General features: G+C 38.4%; 1 protein-coding gene across 1 annotated transcript in view; it reads right to left on the reverse strand.

Moving 5' to 3' along the window:
* Baz1a (bromodomain adjacent to zinc finger domain 1A) overlaps positions 1-18,229 on the reverse strand; it is an 88,735-nt gene that overhangs the window by 35,508 nt on the left and 34,998 nt on the right. The window contains exons 4-10 of the mRNA XM_031357717.1: positions 16,425-16,526; positions 13,907-13,994; positions 9,872-10,006; positions 4,414-4,513; positions 3,673-3,839; positions 1,436-1,531; positions 732-870 (exon numbers count right to left, since the gene is read on the reverse strand). Of these exons, the coding sequence (XP_031213577.1) occupies positions 732-870; positions 1,436-1,531; positions 3,673-3,839; positions 4,414-4,513; positions 9,872-10,006; positions 13,907-13,994; positions 16,425-16,526 (827 nt within the window). The remainder of the gene's footprint in view (positions 1-731; positions 871-1,435; positions 1,532-3,672; positions 3,840-4,413; positions 4,514-9,871; positions 10,007-13,906; positions 13,995-16,424; positions 16,527-18,229) is intronic.

Consider the following 18,229-nt stretch of genomic DNA (forward strand, 5'->3'; position numbering starts at 1 on the left):
CTCAGAAATCGGCCTGCCTCTGCCTCCCAAGTGCTGGGATTAAAGGCGTGCGCCACCACTGCCCAGCAAGACTGAGTTTCTTAATGACATTTTCAAGCATGTATATAATTCTGTGTTTGCATTTCACCTCCCCACCATCCCTGATTATCTTCCTTTCTCTCTCTAACTGGTCCTTTTCTGGCTCTATATTGTACCCCATCTGCTCTCATAGAATATGTGTGTGTATGTGTGTGTGTTTCCTGTACATCTTTAGTGTGCCAGTTGTTTTTTGTTAACTTGACACAAAACTACACATATCAGGGAAGAGGGAATCTTAACTGAGAGAATGCTTCCATAACATGGCCTGTAGCTATCTATAGGGCGCTTTCTTGATTAATGGTTGATGAGAGAGTGCCCAGACCACTGGGAGTGATGCTACCCACAGGCATGCGGTTCTGGGTGGTAAGAGCATGCAAGATGAGCAAGACAGTAAAAAGCACTTCCCCACGGCCTCTGCTCCAGCTTCTGTTTCCAGATTCCTGCCCTGAGTTCCTGCCCTCCTTTTCTTTGATGATGGACTGGTGTGGAAGTGCAAGCAAAGTAAACCCCCACCCTCACCATCCCCACCATGTTGCTTTAAGTCATGGTCTTTTATCACAGCACTAGAAACCCTAACTAAGACAAATAAAAATCAAGTAATACATTATGTCAGAGTAAACTGTCACGAAGAAACAGGTAACTTGAGTACTTGCCTAAGGTTACTCCCTCAGGAAACTCATCTTGAAGATCAAAAAGTTCCCCAAATGCATTAAGGAACTCCAAAACCATCAGAGCATCCCCAAAGACTTCAGGAGGTAGTCTAGTTTTCACTGGTGTTGGTTCTGGAAGTTCCTGCAAGTTTAAATAGCACATGCAATGTCTAAAGGTTTAGAAACTTTTAGATTATTTCCAGAAATAAATGAAATCTTTAGTCTCTTAACCCAAATAAACCTAAATGCATGCCTGACCACAGCAGTTACTGGATGGCCGGTATCACAATTATTTTGGCAGAATAACCACTACTACAGTAACAATGCAATCCTAGAAAGCTAAGATGCACTTCTATCAAGAAAAACCTTTTTAGCTAGGTATCCACTATAGATTTGCAGTCTCAGCACTCAGAAGAGTGACACAGATGGATGGGAGCTCCAGGATGCCTGGTCTGCAGAGTAAGACCTTTTCCACTGCCAAAAACCAAACAAATAAACCCCATCCACCCCCAATTTTTTTTTGAGATAGGGTCTCAGTATGTAGACTAGGATGGCCTCAAACTCACAAGAGATCCATCCACCTGTCTCTACCTACCAGTTGCTGGATTAAAGCATGTGTTATCATGCCCAGCCCAACCAACCATTCTATCAGCAAAGCCACATAGGACACATTAAATACATCTGTGCCAAGCACTGCATGTTCATACCTTAAGGTCATCACATTCCATATCTTCTCTGGGTTTACTCCACTGCTTTAAGTACTCCATATATTTTCGCTTTTCTTCACGTAATTTCTCTCTTTCCTAGCAAGAAAGGTTATAAAAATTATTAGAAGAAATTTACCCATCAATATCACCCAAGAACTGTTAATAAATACTGGAGCTAGGCAGCTCAGCTAGTACAGTGCTTGCCCAACAGTCAAGTCTAATCGTTAACACAGTATAAAATGAGGCTTGGTGGCAAACACTTGTAATTCTAGTACCTGAAAGGTACTGGCAAGAATTCAAGGCCATCTTTGGCTACAGAGCAAATGTGGGTCCAGCCTAGGTTATACAAAACCCTGTCTCAATTAAAAACAAACAAAAAATTCCCCTGGAACTAGGGTTCCATGAAGATGGTTGTAAGCTGCCATGTGGGTGCTGGGAATCAAACCTGGGTCCTCTCCAAGAGCAGCCAATACCCTCAATCCACTGAACCATCTCTCCAACCCTGTTTTTAGTTTTTAAGGCCAAGAACAAAGACTAGAACTAAACGAATCAAAGTATTATTTAGTTAGTTAGGTTTTGGATGTGTAGGGGGGAACTGTAGAGATCACTATCAGTGTCTTCAATCATGCTCCACCTTGTAACTTTTAAAAAAATGTAAAAAAATGATGTGTATGTGCCTGCTTGTCTGTGTATATATCTCATGTGTGCAGTGCCTACAGAGACCAGACACAGCATCAGATACCCTGGAACTGGAGTCAGAGTTGTGACTCCAGAGTTGGGCTACAACATGGGTTATAGGAACCAAGATCAAGAACTCTTGGAAAAACAGCAAGTATTCTTTCTGGGCACCCAGCACTTGGCAGGCAGATCTCTGTGAGTTTGAGGTCATCCTATACAGTGAGTATACAAAATGAGTTCCAGGACAGCCACGGCTATACAGAGAAAACCTGTCTCAAAAGACCAAAGCAGAAAAAGGAAAACAAACAAACAAACAAACCAAAACCAAAACCAACCAACCAACCAAACAAACAAGTATGGGGCTGGAGAAATGCCTGAGAGTTAAAAGCAGTGGCTACTCTTTCAGAGGATCTGGGTTCAATTCCTAGCATCAAAATAATCTAACAAAAGAGGCTCTAAAATTTAGGTTAAATGAGATTAGCAGAGACTCAACAAATTCTTGAGGGGCTAGCAGGTAAGTGATTAAACCTGTCAGCTCACAAGTGTCTGTAAGTCTAGTTCCAGAGAACAGATAGGTCTCACACAGACATATACAGGCAAAACACTGACACACATAAAATGAAAACAAATAAATCATTAGGAAAAAAAATGAAGAACAGCAAGTGCTCTCTTAACTACTAATCCATCTCTCTAGCCCACTGACTTAAGAAAGATTCACTTGGGGGCTGGAGAGATGGCTCAGCAGTTAAGAGTACTGACTGACCTTCTAGGGGTCCGAGTTCAAATTCCAGCAACCACATGGTGGCTCACAATCATCTGTAATGGGATCTGACGCCCTCTTCTGGTGTTTCTGACAGCTACAGTGTACTCATATAAATAAAATAAATAAATCTTAAAAAAAAAGAAAGAAAGATTCACTGCTTTAATGTCTATGGAGGTTTTGCCTGTGTGTGTGTCTCAGCATCACATGCATGCCTGATGCTTGTGGAGGCCAGAAGAGGATGATGGATTCCCTGGAGCTGAAGTTATAGATGGGTGTGATCTGCCATGTGGCTGGTAGAAATTAAACTCAGGTCTTCTGGAGCTCTTAACATGAAGCCATCTCTCCCACCTGAATTTTAAATTTTGAGTGAAAAAGCATACAAATACATTGAACCTTAAAATAGTAATTAAATTTTGTGAAGCAAAAGGGAGATTAAATTTTTTCAGATTTTTTTCTTTCCTTCCTTTTTTATTTTCCTTCTTTCTTTCCTTCCTTCCCTCCTTCCTTCTTTATATATATAGCATTCTGCCTGAATGTATGCCTGCACACCAGAAGAGGGCACCAGATCTCATTATAGATGGTTATGAGCCACCATGTGGTTGTTAGAGGTGCTTTTAATCTCTGAGCCATCTCTCCAGTCCACTGGAGGATTAATTTTTTTATCTGTGTTCTATGCAGGCTCAAAAACGTGAATGAAAATGGTAAAAGAATTTAAAGAATTAGTGATCCATTTAAGTATGTAAATTTATATTATATGTAAGAATCAGTTATACTTATATATTAATATACTGAATACCTTTTCTCTTTCTATTTTAAGTCTCTCTTTTTCTTCTTTTTTCTTTAGTCGCTCTTCTTCTACAATTTTCTTCAATTCTTCCCTCTTTTTCTCTTTATCTTCTTTTTCCCTTTTTCGTGCTTCCAAAGCATCTGCTTTTTCTCGTTTTAGTTTAGCCTTTTCCAAAGCTGTGGAGAAGGTCAAATTGAAAACTATACACTGACAAAAACAAAAATTTGGTTTAAAAAAAAGTCTAACAAAAGAGGCTCGAAAATAATTTAGGTTAAATGAGATTAGCAGAGACTCACAAATTCTTGAGGGGCTAGCAGGTAACTGATTAAATAGTAAGCTACCCACACTAGGACAAACATATCCTGCCTTTAAAACCAAAGACACTAAAACATATACAAAGTGATAATTAAGTAGCCTGCTTATTAAGATGTGGAATCACATCCCTCACAACCGGAATGTATTAATCTAGAATCCCACCTGTGAAATAGATTCAGATGCACTCAAGCCAGGAGGCAGCGTCAGTAAAGGCCTCAGATAGAACTCAGATGCCATGGCCTCCAACAGCTTTTAAGCCCTGAAAACAACTTTAGTTCAATCTAGCATTAAGTGGTCTACTAGGGAATGATATACTTAGATGAATAAGGGCCATTCAGAAAAAAAATGACACTAATATTTGAGGAGAGATATATCATTCAGAAATATTCCTCACTTGGGCCCATAGAAATTCGTGGAGAGAATGTTGAAACTCACCCAGTGCCCTCATTTCTTCCTGTTTCAGAAGCTTGTCTCTTTCTTTAATAGCTTTGCTTCGACATCTTGCAATAGTCTGCTTACTAGCAATGTTGTCTTCCTAAAAATAAAGAAACTAAAGTCATAAATCACAAACTACATAAACTGATGATCTGCCAAGTTTTCTTAGTAAGGAAAAAACAAAACAAAAAAACCCCAAACATCAAAAGCTCTCATCAGGACTACAGTCACTGGTCAGTGGTAGAATACCAAGACACATAAGTATCTTGAAGCTCTGGGCTCAGATGCCCAGAACAGCAGAAAACCAGCAAGACCCATACCAATTACAGCTTTTTGTAAATATTAAAATGAATTCTAAGTATAAGTGGATAAATTAGTAATTCTAATCATAGTGATATGTAGAGTATGAGCTCTATATACACATACATCACACTTACATAAATTAGAAAAACATCCAATACTTTGGTAATATATCAAGAGCAATAAAAATTACACATTAGAAAAATAATAAATCCTCAAAATTACTTTATAATCCAGACAATATAAACATTGAATATGAAAGACATGTCAGAAAGATTTTTTCTGTGGTCAATATTAAGCAATCCCAAATATTTATTTTATTTTGGGACAGTATTCTTGCTATGTAGCTTCTTGCTGGCCCAGAACTTTCTATATAGACAAGATCTCAGACGGCCTCAGCATGCTGTGACCATCCTGCCTCTGCCTTGTACCACAGCTGACTCTCTAGTCATCATTTATTACTTCACACTGTAATATAACAAAACATACAAGTCATTTTAATATTTAAGTACTTGGTAAGCACTAGGCCAGTGCTAAATAACAATGATAAACAAGGTAGACTTGGACCCTCCCCTCATGTATAGTTTATCAGGGAAGTCAGCTCCAAGTAAGTAAAATATGAGAAAGGTTTTAACAGCTAAGGTTCAATATTCTAAGTAAACACCTTGTCTCAAAATTTGGATAAATTCTGAAGTGGAAATTCTAAACAAAATTAATTGGTCACTATGTTGAAGGAGAAACACCCTTCATCCACAAGGACTGGAGGAGCTTACAGAAAAGTGACAAGGTTTTGTCAGAAGAAGGAACAACTGGATGTCTCCACTGAAGACAGCAAGAAAGAAACAGTATCTGTCCTCCTTATTCTTTTTATAGCACAGGCAACTCATTCAGCAAACACCTAACAAGAGCCTAGAAATTACCAAGACACTACAATAAATTCTCTTTGAGGGTTAGGTGCATCATCTCTGAATGAACACAGAGCCGGAAGTCCTCTACTGTATGTGTGTTGGAGGCCTCATATCAGCTGGTGTATGATGCCTGCTTGGTGGTCCAGTGCTTGAAAGATCTCAGAGGTCCAGATTGAGACTGCTGGTCCTACAGGATCATCCTTCTCAGCTTTTTTCAGGCTTCCCTAATTCGACAACAGGAGTCAGCTGTTTCTGTCCATTGGTTGGGTGCAATTATCTGCCTCTGACTCTTTTAGCTGCTTGTTGGGTATTCTGGAAGGCAGTCATGCTAGGTCCCTTTTTGTGATTGCTCCATAGCCTCAGTAATAGTGTCAGGCCTTGGGACCTCCCCTTGAGCTGCAACAAACTTCTTTCTCCTGGGCTGGTTCCACTTTGTGTTAGCAGCTCTCCTCAGCAGGTAACTCACAGCTCTGGCATCTTCAACATCTTGGGGTCTCCAAGGCAGCTTCAATGTTACAGCTTCTTCAGTGACTGGAATCCACACAGCATCTTCTGGGGTCCTCCTAAGGCCTGGCATTACTTCTCCAGTTCTGCCACTCCACTGATGCTGCTGTTCTTGGTGGTCATGCCATGGTACTGGTATGTCCAATACACTGGGGTCTTCCGCTGCAACTAGGCTTCAACAATAGCCTCTCATGGGCTCTTTTCATGGTGCCAGACTCAACTCTTTTGCATGGCCCTTTAGTTCTGGGCCATCAACTGCAACTGAGGCTGCACCTTCACCAATGGCCTTCCCTGGCCTCTCAGAATACAAAGCCTCAGCTGTTCTTCATGACCCCTTCATGCCTTTAAAACCAGTACCACCTAGGTGACTCTTACATGTTACTAGGTACAACCTTGGCTATCTCTGGAACACAGCTTCTCTGTGCTCTCAGAAAATACTTCCCAGAAGATTTCACCTCCGGGATGCTGGTCTCTTCTTAATCACCACTAATTTCTTAGCTCCAGCTAACAAGCATCAATTGTCCCAGTAGTCTCCTTCTCTTGGATATAAAGCCAGAGACACATGGCCAAAGCGGCCGAGTTCTGCTGCTTGCTGGGGCTGGAACATGGCTCCCTTATTCTATTACATTATCACTAGCTTCCTCTTTTCTAGCTCCTTCACTGCCTAAGCTTGGCTGTCCTGGGTCTTGCTCTGTAGATTGACCTTGAACAAGAGATCTGCATGCCTGTCTTCTGGGATTAAGGGTGTGTACCACCGTCCCTGGATTTAAGCTTTTCTTCACCTAGAACTTGCTCTGTCACAGGCTGGCCTTGAATTCAGAGATCTGCTTGGCTTTATCTCCTGGAATCCCAAGAGTGTGTACCACCATGCCTGGATCTAAACTTAGCTGGGTAGGATCTTTCCTAAAATACCACTCCCTTAATCTGTTATCTCCTAGAACATGGGATTTGGCTCCACTTCACTTCCTGGTACCCCTTTAATATTAGAACCATATATTTTATATTTTTCCTTTATAAGCTTGCTACACTTGATTAAAACACTCTTCGTGAGACTTACCCAGAGAAAAAGTCTCTGCTGGGCTTTTTGGAGACTTCCTTTGTCAATGCAACTAATATAAATCTCTTTACTTTACACTAAGGGAGACTCTTCAGACAAGGGCAAAAGCAGCCACATTCTTCACAAAAATACCACAGAAACAGGTTCTAGGCCACATACTGAAATTCTTCTCCAATGAAACAGGGTTTCTCTGTATAGCCCTCACTGTCCTGGAACTCTGTAGACCAGGCTGGCCTCAAACTCAGAAAATCTGCCTGCCTCTGCCTCCCAAGTGCTGGGATTAAAGGCGTGCACCACCACTGCCCGGCCCACTGCAACCTCTTGGGCCAAGTCTACACAGTTCAAATCATACTCAGCAACAGAATCTTCCATATTCCTACTAGGATGGCCCATTAAACCCAACTTAAAGCATTTCATTGCTTTCCAAAGTCCCAAACTCCACATTCCTCCAAACAAAAGCATGGTCAGGCCTATCATAGCAATACCCCAGCTCCTGGTACCAACTTCTGACTTAGGATTTTACTCCTGTGAACAGACACCAGGACCAAGGCAGATCTTAAAAGGACAGCATTTAGCCGGGCGGTGGTGGCACATGCCTTTAATCCCAGTTTTTGGGAGGCAGAGGCAGGCGGATTTCTGAGTTCAAGGCCAGCCTGGCCCACAAAGTGAGTACCAGGACAGCCAGGGCTACACAGAGAAACCCTGTCTTGAAAAAAAAGCAAAAAAAAGAAAAAAAGAAAAAAAAACCAAAAAAGGACAGCATTTAATTGGGGCTGGCTTACAGGTTCAGGGTTCAGTCCATTATCCTCAAGGCAAGAACATGGCAGCATCCAGGCAGGCATGGTGAGGAGGAGCTGAGAGTTCAACATCTTCATCTGAAGGTTGCTAGTGGAAGACTGACTTCCAGGAAGCTAGGGTGAGGGTCTTAAGCCCATACCTACAGTGACACAACTACTCCAACAAGGCCACCCCTCTGAATAGTGCCACTCCCTGGGCCAAGCATATACAAACCATCACATATACCAAATACCCTCCAAACTGCTATTAGAAGCAGTGGAAGCTTGCTTGCAAATCATTATAGCTATCAACAACCTCTAGTCAGAAGAAAAGAACAAACCAGTATATACAGAAGGAGGGTAAGTGAAAACAAAAATAAAGGAAAGAGAATCCAGGGTCAGAATAAACCAAATATGCTCTTTCCAGCTCTGAGATGTGCATAGGTTATTAGTTTGCCCACTTCCAGACACTTCCATGGTGTCTGTGTGGATATGACAATGATCTGATGAAGGAAAATTCTTTACTGCTAAAACAAAGGTCAACTGGGAAGTAACTGACACATTTTTTCATCCTATACTGCCTTTATCTTATCTTTCTACTCTAAAATCTCTTTAGAGATTCACTGTGCATTCTAGGTGTCTCATTACACACCCTGAGACAGCAGTAGATTGTTACTAGCTTGGATTTAGGCCACCAGTTTATGGTTAAAGTCTATTTTTAATAACTACATAAAGAAACTGGATATTATATAAAGAATATTAAAACCATTTGATTTACAAATTGCAGCCTCAAGAATATACATTCTGCTCCATAGCCCATTAGATCTCTCTATGTGTTTATAGATCTGCTATGCTATGTGCATGAAGAACATTCTGCAAACCAATGCTGAGTCTCTTATAACCATGTTCATGTCTCAAGTACCCTTCCACCCTTTTGCCCTATGGCTAAACCACTATTCCATTGCTGTGAAGAGATACCATGACCACGACAACTATTGTAAGAGAAAACATTGTGTTGGGGGCTAGCTTATAGTTTCAGAGGTTTAGTTCATTATCAGGGCAACATGCAGACAGACTCTGGAACAGCAGCTGAGAGCTACATCCTGATCCATAGGTACAGACACACTGGGTCTGGTATAGGCTTTGGTAACCTCTGATGACTAAGCATTCAAATATATGCTTCCATGGGAGCTCTTCTTCAAACCACCAACTCTTTTGTTTCCTTCAGGCCTTTCTTAAAGCCCACTGGGCAGAACTGTTCTGGATACTTGAGTGTTGTTCTGATTTCCTGAACTTTTTCATCCCACTTGTTTTTCTTCTTAAGATTTATTTATTCATTTTATGTATATGAGTACACTGTAGCTGTACAGATGGTTGTGAGCCTTCGTGTGGTTGTTGGGAATTAAATTTTAGGACCTCTGTTTGCTCAGGTCAACTCCGCTTATTCAGTTACTGCTTGCTCTAGCCCAAAGATTTATTTTTTATTATACATAAGTACACTGTAGCTGTCTTCCAACAAACCAGAAGAGGGTGTTAGATCTCATTACGGGTGGCTGTGAACCACCATGTGGTTGCTGGGATTTGAACTTCAGGACCTTTGGAAGAGCAGTCAGTGCTCTTACTCACTGAGCCATCTCGCCAGCCCCCATTTGTTTTTCTTAGTAACTTCCTGTATACTTATTCCTGCCTTGGTATAAAGTTTGTCTTCTGAGAACATGAATCCATACTGGAAACTTGACAAATCTTAGTGCTGAGCACCATCAAGCGAGCACAGCACACACTCAGGTTTTCTTACATGAAGTAAAAGTGTATTCTTCTTACAGGGTATAGCGGTGACGGGAACTAAAAATGTCATTGATTACAAATACTGCTTTATTAACAACTAAGGGTAGTTTAGGCTTTTCTTTGCCTACCTGACCAAAAGATATTCGTTTGGGAGGTCTTCCTCTTCGTCTGTTAGCAGAACTGAAGATAAATGTAGGTGGATCATCAGGGAAGAAATAAGAAAAATCTTGCTCTGCTATGTTATATGTCGAAAAAGATGATGCCTTAAATAAAAACACACAGGGTACAGTGACAACACATTAGTGTACTGTATACAATATGTTCGAATGTCATATGACCACTATTACTGCTGTTAAAGACTAAGCCAAAAACATTGTCTTTCAAATGCAGTTGTTTTATATGATCCTTTTCTACATTAAGTAATTCATCAGAAAGATACCGGATAGAAAACTAATTAAAGTTTATTATGAACTGAGTATTGTGATACATGCCTGTAATCCCAGCATTTGCAAGACAGGACCTCAAAGTTCAGGAGCTCAAGGTCATTCTTGGCTTCACAGTAGCTTTAAGAAGCGCTTATGTGAGACTTAGCCTAACAAAACCAAACCACCTTTCCACAAAATACCAACAATGATTCTACAGATTTTCTACAGAAAAGGATCATTCTAAAAGCGATTTCAATGTGTTTTTTAGATTTATTTTATCTTTACTATCAGGTGTTTGTTGTATGGGTATGTGCATATATGAAGGTGGGTGCTGGGGTTACATATAGGCAGTTGTAAGTACCTAACATGGGGTGTGGATGCAGGGAACCAAGTTCAGTAACAGCAGTAATTACCTCTTAACAGTGAACCATCTCTACAGATATACCTGTTTTGTTTTTACCAATTTTATCTAAATTTTTCTATGTAAGAAAAAAATATATATGTATACACACACATACACTTTGAGTTAGGAACTCAGTTTGTACCTCTGACGACCTTTGATTTGCTTTTTAGATGAGGCTGGTCTTAAATTCAGGCATTTGCCTGATTCTACTTCCTGAGTGCTGGAATTATAGGTATACACCAGCACGCCTGGCTTGAAAATATTTAAGTTGTACACTTAAAAACCCTGGTATTTTGCTTTTACTTGGCACATAATAATTGCATATTACTTATAAAACACAATATAATGTTTCTGCACTCCAAAAAAAGTCTTTCTCCTTTGTGTTGTTTTTTAAGTTTTATTGCATTATGAGAAAAGTTGCATGATTTCAATTTATCTGAATTTGTTAACATTTAAAAACATATTTTAAGTAAATAGAATTAAATCACATTCTTGTTTCCCTTCAATACCTACAATATCTTTTTTGTCATATTCTTTAAAATTTATAAAATATAACAATAAAAATGAGTATTATAAAAGTTGTTTGATATAAAACAACAATTTAACAGTCTTATGTAAATGCTTGTCTACAGCAACTGAAAATACATACGTTTTTCTCAATATAAATTTTAAATAACTCCAAACATATTAACTGTATATTTTAAAATAATATATGACTACTAGTATTTTCTTAAATGATCATAAATATATAAAGTCTTTGTTTGTTTGTTTTGTATTTAGTAGAGCTTAAAATCTTGGCTCTTACTGTGGTACAAGCCCAAAATAAGAACCATTTTTAGACATTGTATTTCATTGTAATAAGGCTGTACTTCAATGGTTTTTGAGACAATCTCTCTGTGAAGTCTAGGCTAATTTCACACATGCAATTCTGCCTGTGTCCTGAGTAGGATTACTACTACCTGGCTTACAGTAAATCTTTATCAACTATTTTAAACTACTGAACATTTTGACTCTTTGTCGGGGATAGGTAATGACTTAAATACTTTATAGATTAATATGAGTTGGTCTATAAAGTTCCAAATAAAAAATTAAGAAGCCGATTTTCTTCTTATCTGAGCTGTAAGGTTCTAAGATATTCACCACATTTGAGATTTACCTTTTACCTTGTATCTAAAATTTGTTTAGAACAATGTTTAGAGTATGTTCAACCCCAGACTTTTTGACTTAGTGGACAGATTATAATTTTTAACCTCAAAGAAAAATGTCATTCACAGAAATGGTCCAGGAGCTACAAAAATGTCAGTATTAACAAAACAGGAAGAGTTCTACTAGACAATTTATATGATTTGTTGGTAGAACACAAGTGTTAGCATCTAAAACCCTGTTGATTCTGATCATTCTAACAGATCAAGAACCCATTACATTTCTACATTAGACTCTACCAGGATGATCATGTATTCATACTATGGCATGAGTACCAGAATGCTTTCTTCTCAAATACAGTATGATCATGCTTTTTTGGAAATGCCCAGAGCCTAAGGATTCCATATTTTTACAGATTTTTTTAATGTTTGCAAATATACAAGAATATACCTTGCATGTGTGTGTGTGTAGGGGGTTAAAAGCTAAGTCTAAATGTGAAATTCATTTACATAGGATACTGGACTAGACAGGATACTTGTATGTAGTATACCACAGTCAAACTTGGAATTCTCTTACCTCAGCAACCTGAGCTTACAGGCATATTGTACCACTGCACCTGACCTATATATACCTTTACATACTTTAAAGGTTATTTGCATGATGTTTTGAAATATTTTGAGATCTATTTATTTCTTTGTATATATATATATATATATATATATATATATATATATATATATATATATATATATACACACACACACACAGATCTGTATACCATATGCATTCAGTGCCCAAGGCGGCCAGAAGAGGATGCTGGATACCCTGGAACTGGAGATAGACAGTTGTAAGCCATCATGTGGGTCTGAGAATCAAATTTGGGTCCTTTGCAAGAGCAGCCAGTGTTCTTAACTGCTAAGTCATCTTTCCAACTCCTTTATGATACTTTAAAACTTTTTGTATGTATCCACACTTAACAGTGTAGATATTTCCATACATAGAGCCACTGCAATAATCAACAAGGTTTAAAATAAAAAAGCTTTAGGACTATGAGCATTTTTGATTTTCTAGGTAGGGATGCTCAACTTATAAATTTACTCAAAAAAGGCCAAAAATAGTTTATTATACTTTAATAATGCTTTCAAGTTTTTATATAGCAAACATTAAATTTTAATTGTGCCAACTTTCCCAGTTTCCCACTAGGATGCTTATGTATTCTAATAAATCTCAATTCTTTATTGTACCCACTGCAGGTATTGTCCATCCAGTGCTTGCCCTTCCTAGTACCATATACACCTATATATGTCTATATAGGCATAAACCATATATGCTTATAATCTGGCAAATAGGAGAATTCAGGAGGACTGTAAGTTAAAAGCCAGTCTTAAATATATAAAAATTTTTTATTCTCCCTCTTAATGGCCATAGTAAAAAAAATATATGGGGCTCATATTTGGTCTAGAATGCCTTTGATTAGTTCTCTTTCCTTTTCTTTTCTTCTTTTTTGTTTTTTTCGAGACAGGGTTTCTCTGTGTAGCCCTGGCTGTCCTGGAATTCACTCTGTAGACCAGGCTGGCTTCAAACTCAGAAATCCACCCGCCTCTGCCTTCCACATGCTGGGATTAAAGGCATGAGCCACCACTGCCCGGCTTGATTAGTTCTCTTAATTGAGCATTTATTTAGCACTATTCTGACTCCTTCTGTTCTCTGTAAGGCAGATAAAATCCGTAAGTCACTAAACAACTTTCCAAGTATTCCACCTGTTTTCATCTGTCTTAGTTGATCATCTATATAATAAAATGTGGTAGTAACTGAGCTACCTAATAATTCTAAAATAGTACCCAATTCAATAAAAAACACTTTTAAAAAGTACTAAAGATTAGCTCCCCAGATAAAATGAGAGCTATTTAAGTCACCTTTGAAATATCATTTTATCAATGTTACAAATTTATTCGTTTATTTACTTATTTATTTATTGGTTTTTTCAAGACAAGGTTTCTCTATATAACCCTGGCTGTCCTGGAACTCACTCTGTAGACCAGGCTGGCCTCGAACTCAGAAATCTGCCTGTCTCTGCCTTCCAAGTGCTGGGATTAAAGGCATGTGCCACCACCACCCAGCTATAAATTTATAATACTATACATTTGTTATTTTCCTTTCTTCCCAATATATGATTTCGTTATTTTCATTACCTTAATTTTAATGACTCCATCTTGTGGTTCACAGTGTTGCTTGAGAAAAAGCTTTAGTTTATCACGAGAAAATAGGTGTTTTCTCCGGCTGATGTTAGGGGAAAAAGGTAATATTAGTACTAACAACTTAACCAGAACTCTAAAATCGCTATACACTTGAAACTTGACTACACAGTGAGAATATTCATCCTTTAAAGATAGTAAACTTTAAAGATAGTTAGTAAACTTTATTAGAAACTCTACACAGAGGAATTATGCCAGAAGTTAGAAAAACTAGAATGGATCAATTATAAAAAGCTCATTATAAAAACAATGTATGTATTTGTTGATCAAAAACAGAGAAAGTAAATAGCATTGTTTTTAAAATATTACTTAAAAAATTAAAATTAGTAGAAAAATTAAAATAAAAATGATTAGCTATGATAGGGCATCAACTAATCACCTGTTCACATGGGTACTGTAAGCAAAATATAATGAGATCTTAGCAACAAATTCAAGGTAAAGTTAAAGAGAATTAGATTTCAAACAAGCAATTTTAATTATCCCTTTGATTTTCCTCGAAAGCAGCAAGAGCAGCAATAAACGCCACAACAAACAAAACCAAAAGTCAAACAAAAACAAAAACAAACAAACAACAACAACAACAACAACAAAACAAAAAAGGGAAACAAACCCAGCACAACAATCCTGGTAAAATGTAAACGTTTTAATTAAATTTGGTACATGCCTTTCAAACAAAAGTAGAAAGCTTCTCTGTCAATAACCATCCCTGGACATGAAACAAACTATATTTGTTTCCTGGTCTTTAAAGGTTTTTGCCCAGCTGCTGCCCAGGACTTCAGAGCAGCTGGCAAACAGAAGGTAGCAACTTACTGACAATGACACATTGATTCTTGAAGTCTGCACTGTCTGACACGGTGGCCAGTGAGCGCAAATGGATTTTCTTTTTATAAATACATTAAAAAGTTAGTTCCTCATTTTCGCTACAAATAAGGGCTCAAAAGCTATAAGTGGCAATTAGCTATCACTGAACAGTACATAGGACATTTCACTAGCAGTGAAGCTCTATTTGTTGTGAGTTCTCTAGTGTAGCAAATCTCTTTCAGTGAACAAGACAGCACTTTTGAACCCAATAAGAGCTGTAAATTAGAGGCTGGAGAAGGCTCAGTGGTTTCTAGCACTTGTTGCTTTGTAGAAAAACTGGGTTCCCCTTATCCACATGACAGACCACAATGGTAGCTCCAGCTTCAGGAGATCCAAAGCCTTCTGTGACCTCTGTGGGGACTAGGCACATTATGCTAACAAAAACATTCATACACATGAAATAAAAAAAAATCTAAAAAGTAAAGAAAAAACAAAAAACAAAAACAAAAGAACAAAAAAACAACTGAAGAGTTGTACCAAGGAGTTGTATGTTATTTTACTATTATACTGTCAAGCAAAACTTCTTACTCTAATTCTTTAGCTCATCAATAAAAAATATAAAAAAGAAAATGAGCCAGTAGGGATGGAACCAAGGTCTAGAGGAATTATAAACTAGAAGCCAAAAGGTAAATAGAAAAAATGAACAATATTAAATAGGAAACAAAGCTGTACCTGCTATCTATATTTTGAACTAAGGACAAAAGGAAACAAAAGAAGCCAACTGTGAGTAAGGGTATGTCTGTGGCCTCCACATCCCAGTCACTAACACTCATTAGCTAACCTGATTAGTACTCAGTACCTTAGGCATGCTCCACCTGTTGACATTGCTATACAACACTGACAGCTACAAAGTTCATCCTAGAGAGAACCACACAATTGAGTTCTAAAATAAAAAGTCTAAAATAAAATTTAAAATAATAAATTGTAACATTTTAAGTAAGTTTATGATTTTGTTGGGCTAAATGCTGGGATATATGTGGCCCACTGGACATACCTGCTACAGATCTTAAACTAATGGTGTGGCCTGACAAGCCAATCACACACCTCATTGCAACTATACAAGGTGATATATCTGGGTTGGTGACCTGGTTCAGCAAGCAACAACACTTGATGCCAAGCCTGATGACCTAATTTTGATCCCTGGAATTCAATATGACAGAAGACGGGACTCTGACGAGCTGTGCTCTGATCTCTCTATGTCTTACACGGCATGTGTGTGCCCATGCACACACACAAACACTAAATGTTTAAAAGCTCTTTGTTTTATTTTCAAATAAAGTAGGATCTCAAACTGCAGGTGGTGGTGCACATACTTAATCCCAGCACTCAGGAGGCAGAGGCAGCAAATCTTTGAGTTTGAGGGCTGGGCTACAAATCAAGTTCCAGGACAGCCAGGGCTATTACTCAGAGAAACACTTTTCAGAAATGCGCCCTGAGCCCCAAAGCTCCTCCAGAAGAAAAGCAGGTGGCACCTCTGACTCAGGCTCTACCTAATCCATCACTTTTCTTAGATTACCTGAGTGAAATGTGGGGCAAAAGGGAAGAGAACAATTAAAAATTAATTTTATGGCAAATGTCAAGCACTGAGTTTTACCTGATTTGTGTTGCTTTAACAACAGCAGACTCATACATCTCCTTTTTAGTGGGCTGAACCCTGTATCTGAATAATAAGGGATCGATTGCATCTTTCTTCTTCCTAAAAAGAAGAGGGGACAGAGACAAATCAGTTAGTCCTTTGAAAACATGAGGTCCTTAAAGTTTCATTTCTTTGCACACTATAGTAATAGAATCTTTCCTTTTCTCTCTTTTCTTTTGAAACAGGGTCTCATATGTAGCTCTAGCTGGCCTTGAACTCAGAAAGAGCATCCTGCCTCTGCCTCCTAAGTATTGGGATTGAAGGTGTGCTCTACTATGCCAGATATAATACAATCTTATGTGCTTTTATTTTAACTAAGTTTTTTTGTAAGTTACATAGCCTTTCTACATTGTATTAGACAAAACACTGTAAGGCATAATTTAATCTTAGGTAGGCATTTTAATTATTCATTCAATAAAATTTCCTCTGGTAAAATTAGTACTGGAATTAATTAATAAATTAGCGGGAAATAAGTTAGTACTTAGCACCATTTAGATTAGAATTTTTTTTTTTTGAGACAAGGTCTCGGGTAATCTGGTCTGGCTTTGAACTCATTACATAGTTAAGGATGATACAGAACTCACTCCATAGCTGAGGAACTCTGGTTCCTCCTGCCTTCCCCTTCCCAGTGCAGAGTTATAGGCATGTGCCACCTATTTCAGTTTACAGAATGTGGTTGGGGAACTGATCACATCTTCATGCACGCTAGGTAAGTATTCTACCAACTGAGCTATCTCCAGCTCCTTTGTCAAAAAAATTTGGAGAAAAAAAATGTCAAAGGAAGACAAAGGGAAAGTGGGCCCAGAGGCACATGGTAGTCCCAGCACTAGGGAAGCAGATGTGAGAGTCAGGAAGCCAAAGTTAGCCTAAGGGGCACAGAGAGTTGCAAGCTAGCCTGGGAATCTGGAAAAGAAAGGGGAAATAAGGTTATTGCAATTGCTTGTACATTTTCTTCATAGTGGCAAGCTGGGCCTAGTGTTTGAGGCCTGTATTCAGGAAGTTGAGGCATAAGATCAAGGCTATAAAAAGTAAAAAAGTATAGTCAATATATACTTTAAAAAAGGAAGTATAGGTCAGTGGTAGAATACTTGTCTAGTTCAAGCACACACACAAAAGGCAAATAAACCACAGTTAATCCCCATTCCAACTACCTTCTCACTAACCTTTGGGGTGTATCTATTCATTCACCATTCACTCAGTGGTGGAAAGCCTACAGTATGCTAGATACTATTTGTAATGACAAAGGTCACCAACCACTAAAATCAAAATGATTGGCAATGCAAGCAAGCAAAACAAACAAATTAACAAAAAACAACCCAAAACCCTAAACACAAAAACTTACTACCTTCTATGGGCAGTGATTCTTGATAAATTGACTAGATCAGCCTTCTAAGAAGTTAGTATTGAAGGAGGTGTGTGTGGTGGTAATGATGGGGACGAAGAACAACCCACAAGTAAATCTCAGAACACCTTCAGGGGAAGAGGAAATACTGAAGAATCAGAGGTAAAAGTGTGCACATTTAACACAAGAAGCAGGATCAGAGGAGAAAGATTCATTCAGTCAGAGGTGGTGACACTACAATTTATGGAGCTTTGCTGTAGCCCTTACATGAAAGCTTCCTTTGGGATAAAATCCTGACTGCATTCTAAGGAAGCATTACGACCAGTCAGAGAGCAACAGAAACAGTTCCTCTTACAACTTACCTACCAAATAGGAAGAATATTCAACTGACTTCCATTTGTGTTACTTTCCTCTCTTGCTA

This window comes from Mastomys coucha, unplaced genomic scaffold (genome assembly GCF_008632895.1).
Source record: "Mastomys coucha isolate ucsf_1 unplaced genomic scaffold, UCSF_Mcou_1 pScaffold6, whole genome shotgun sequence".
NCBI classification, from domain to species: domain Eukaryota; kingdom Metazoa; phylum Chordata; class Mammalia; order Rodentia; family Muridae; genus Mastomys; species Mastomys coucha.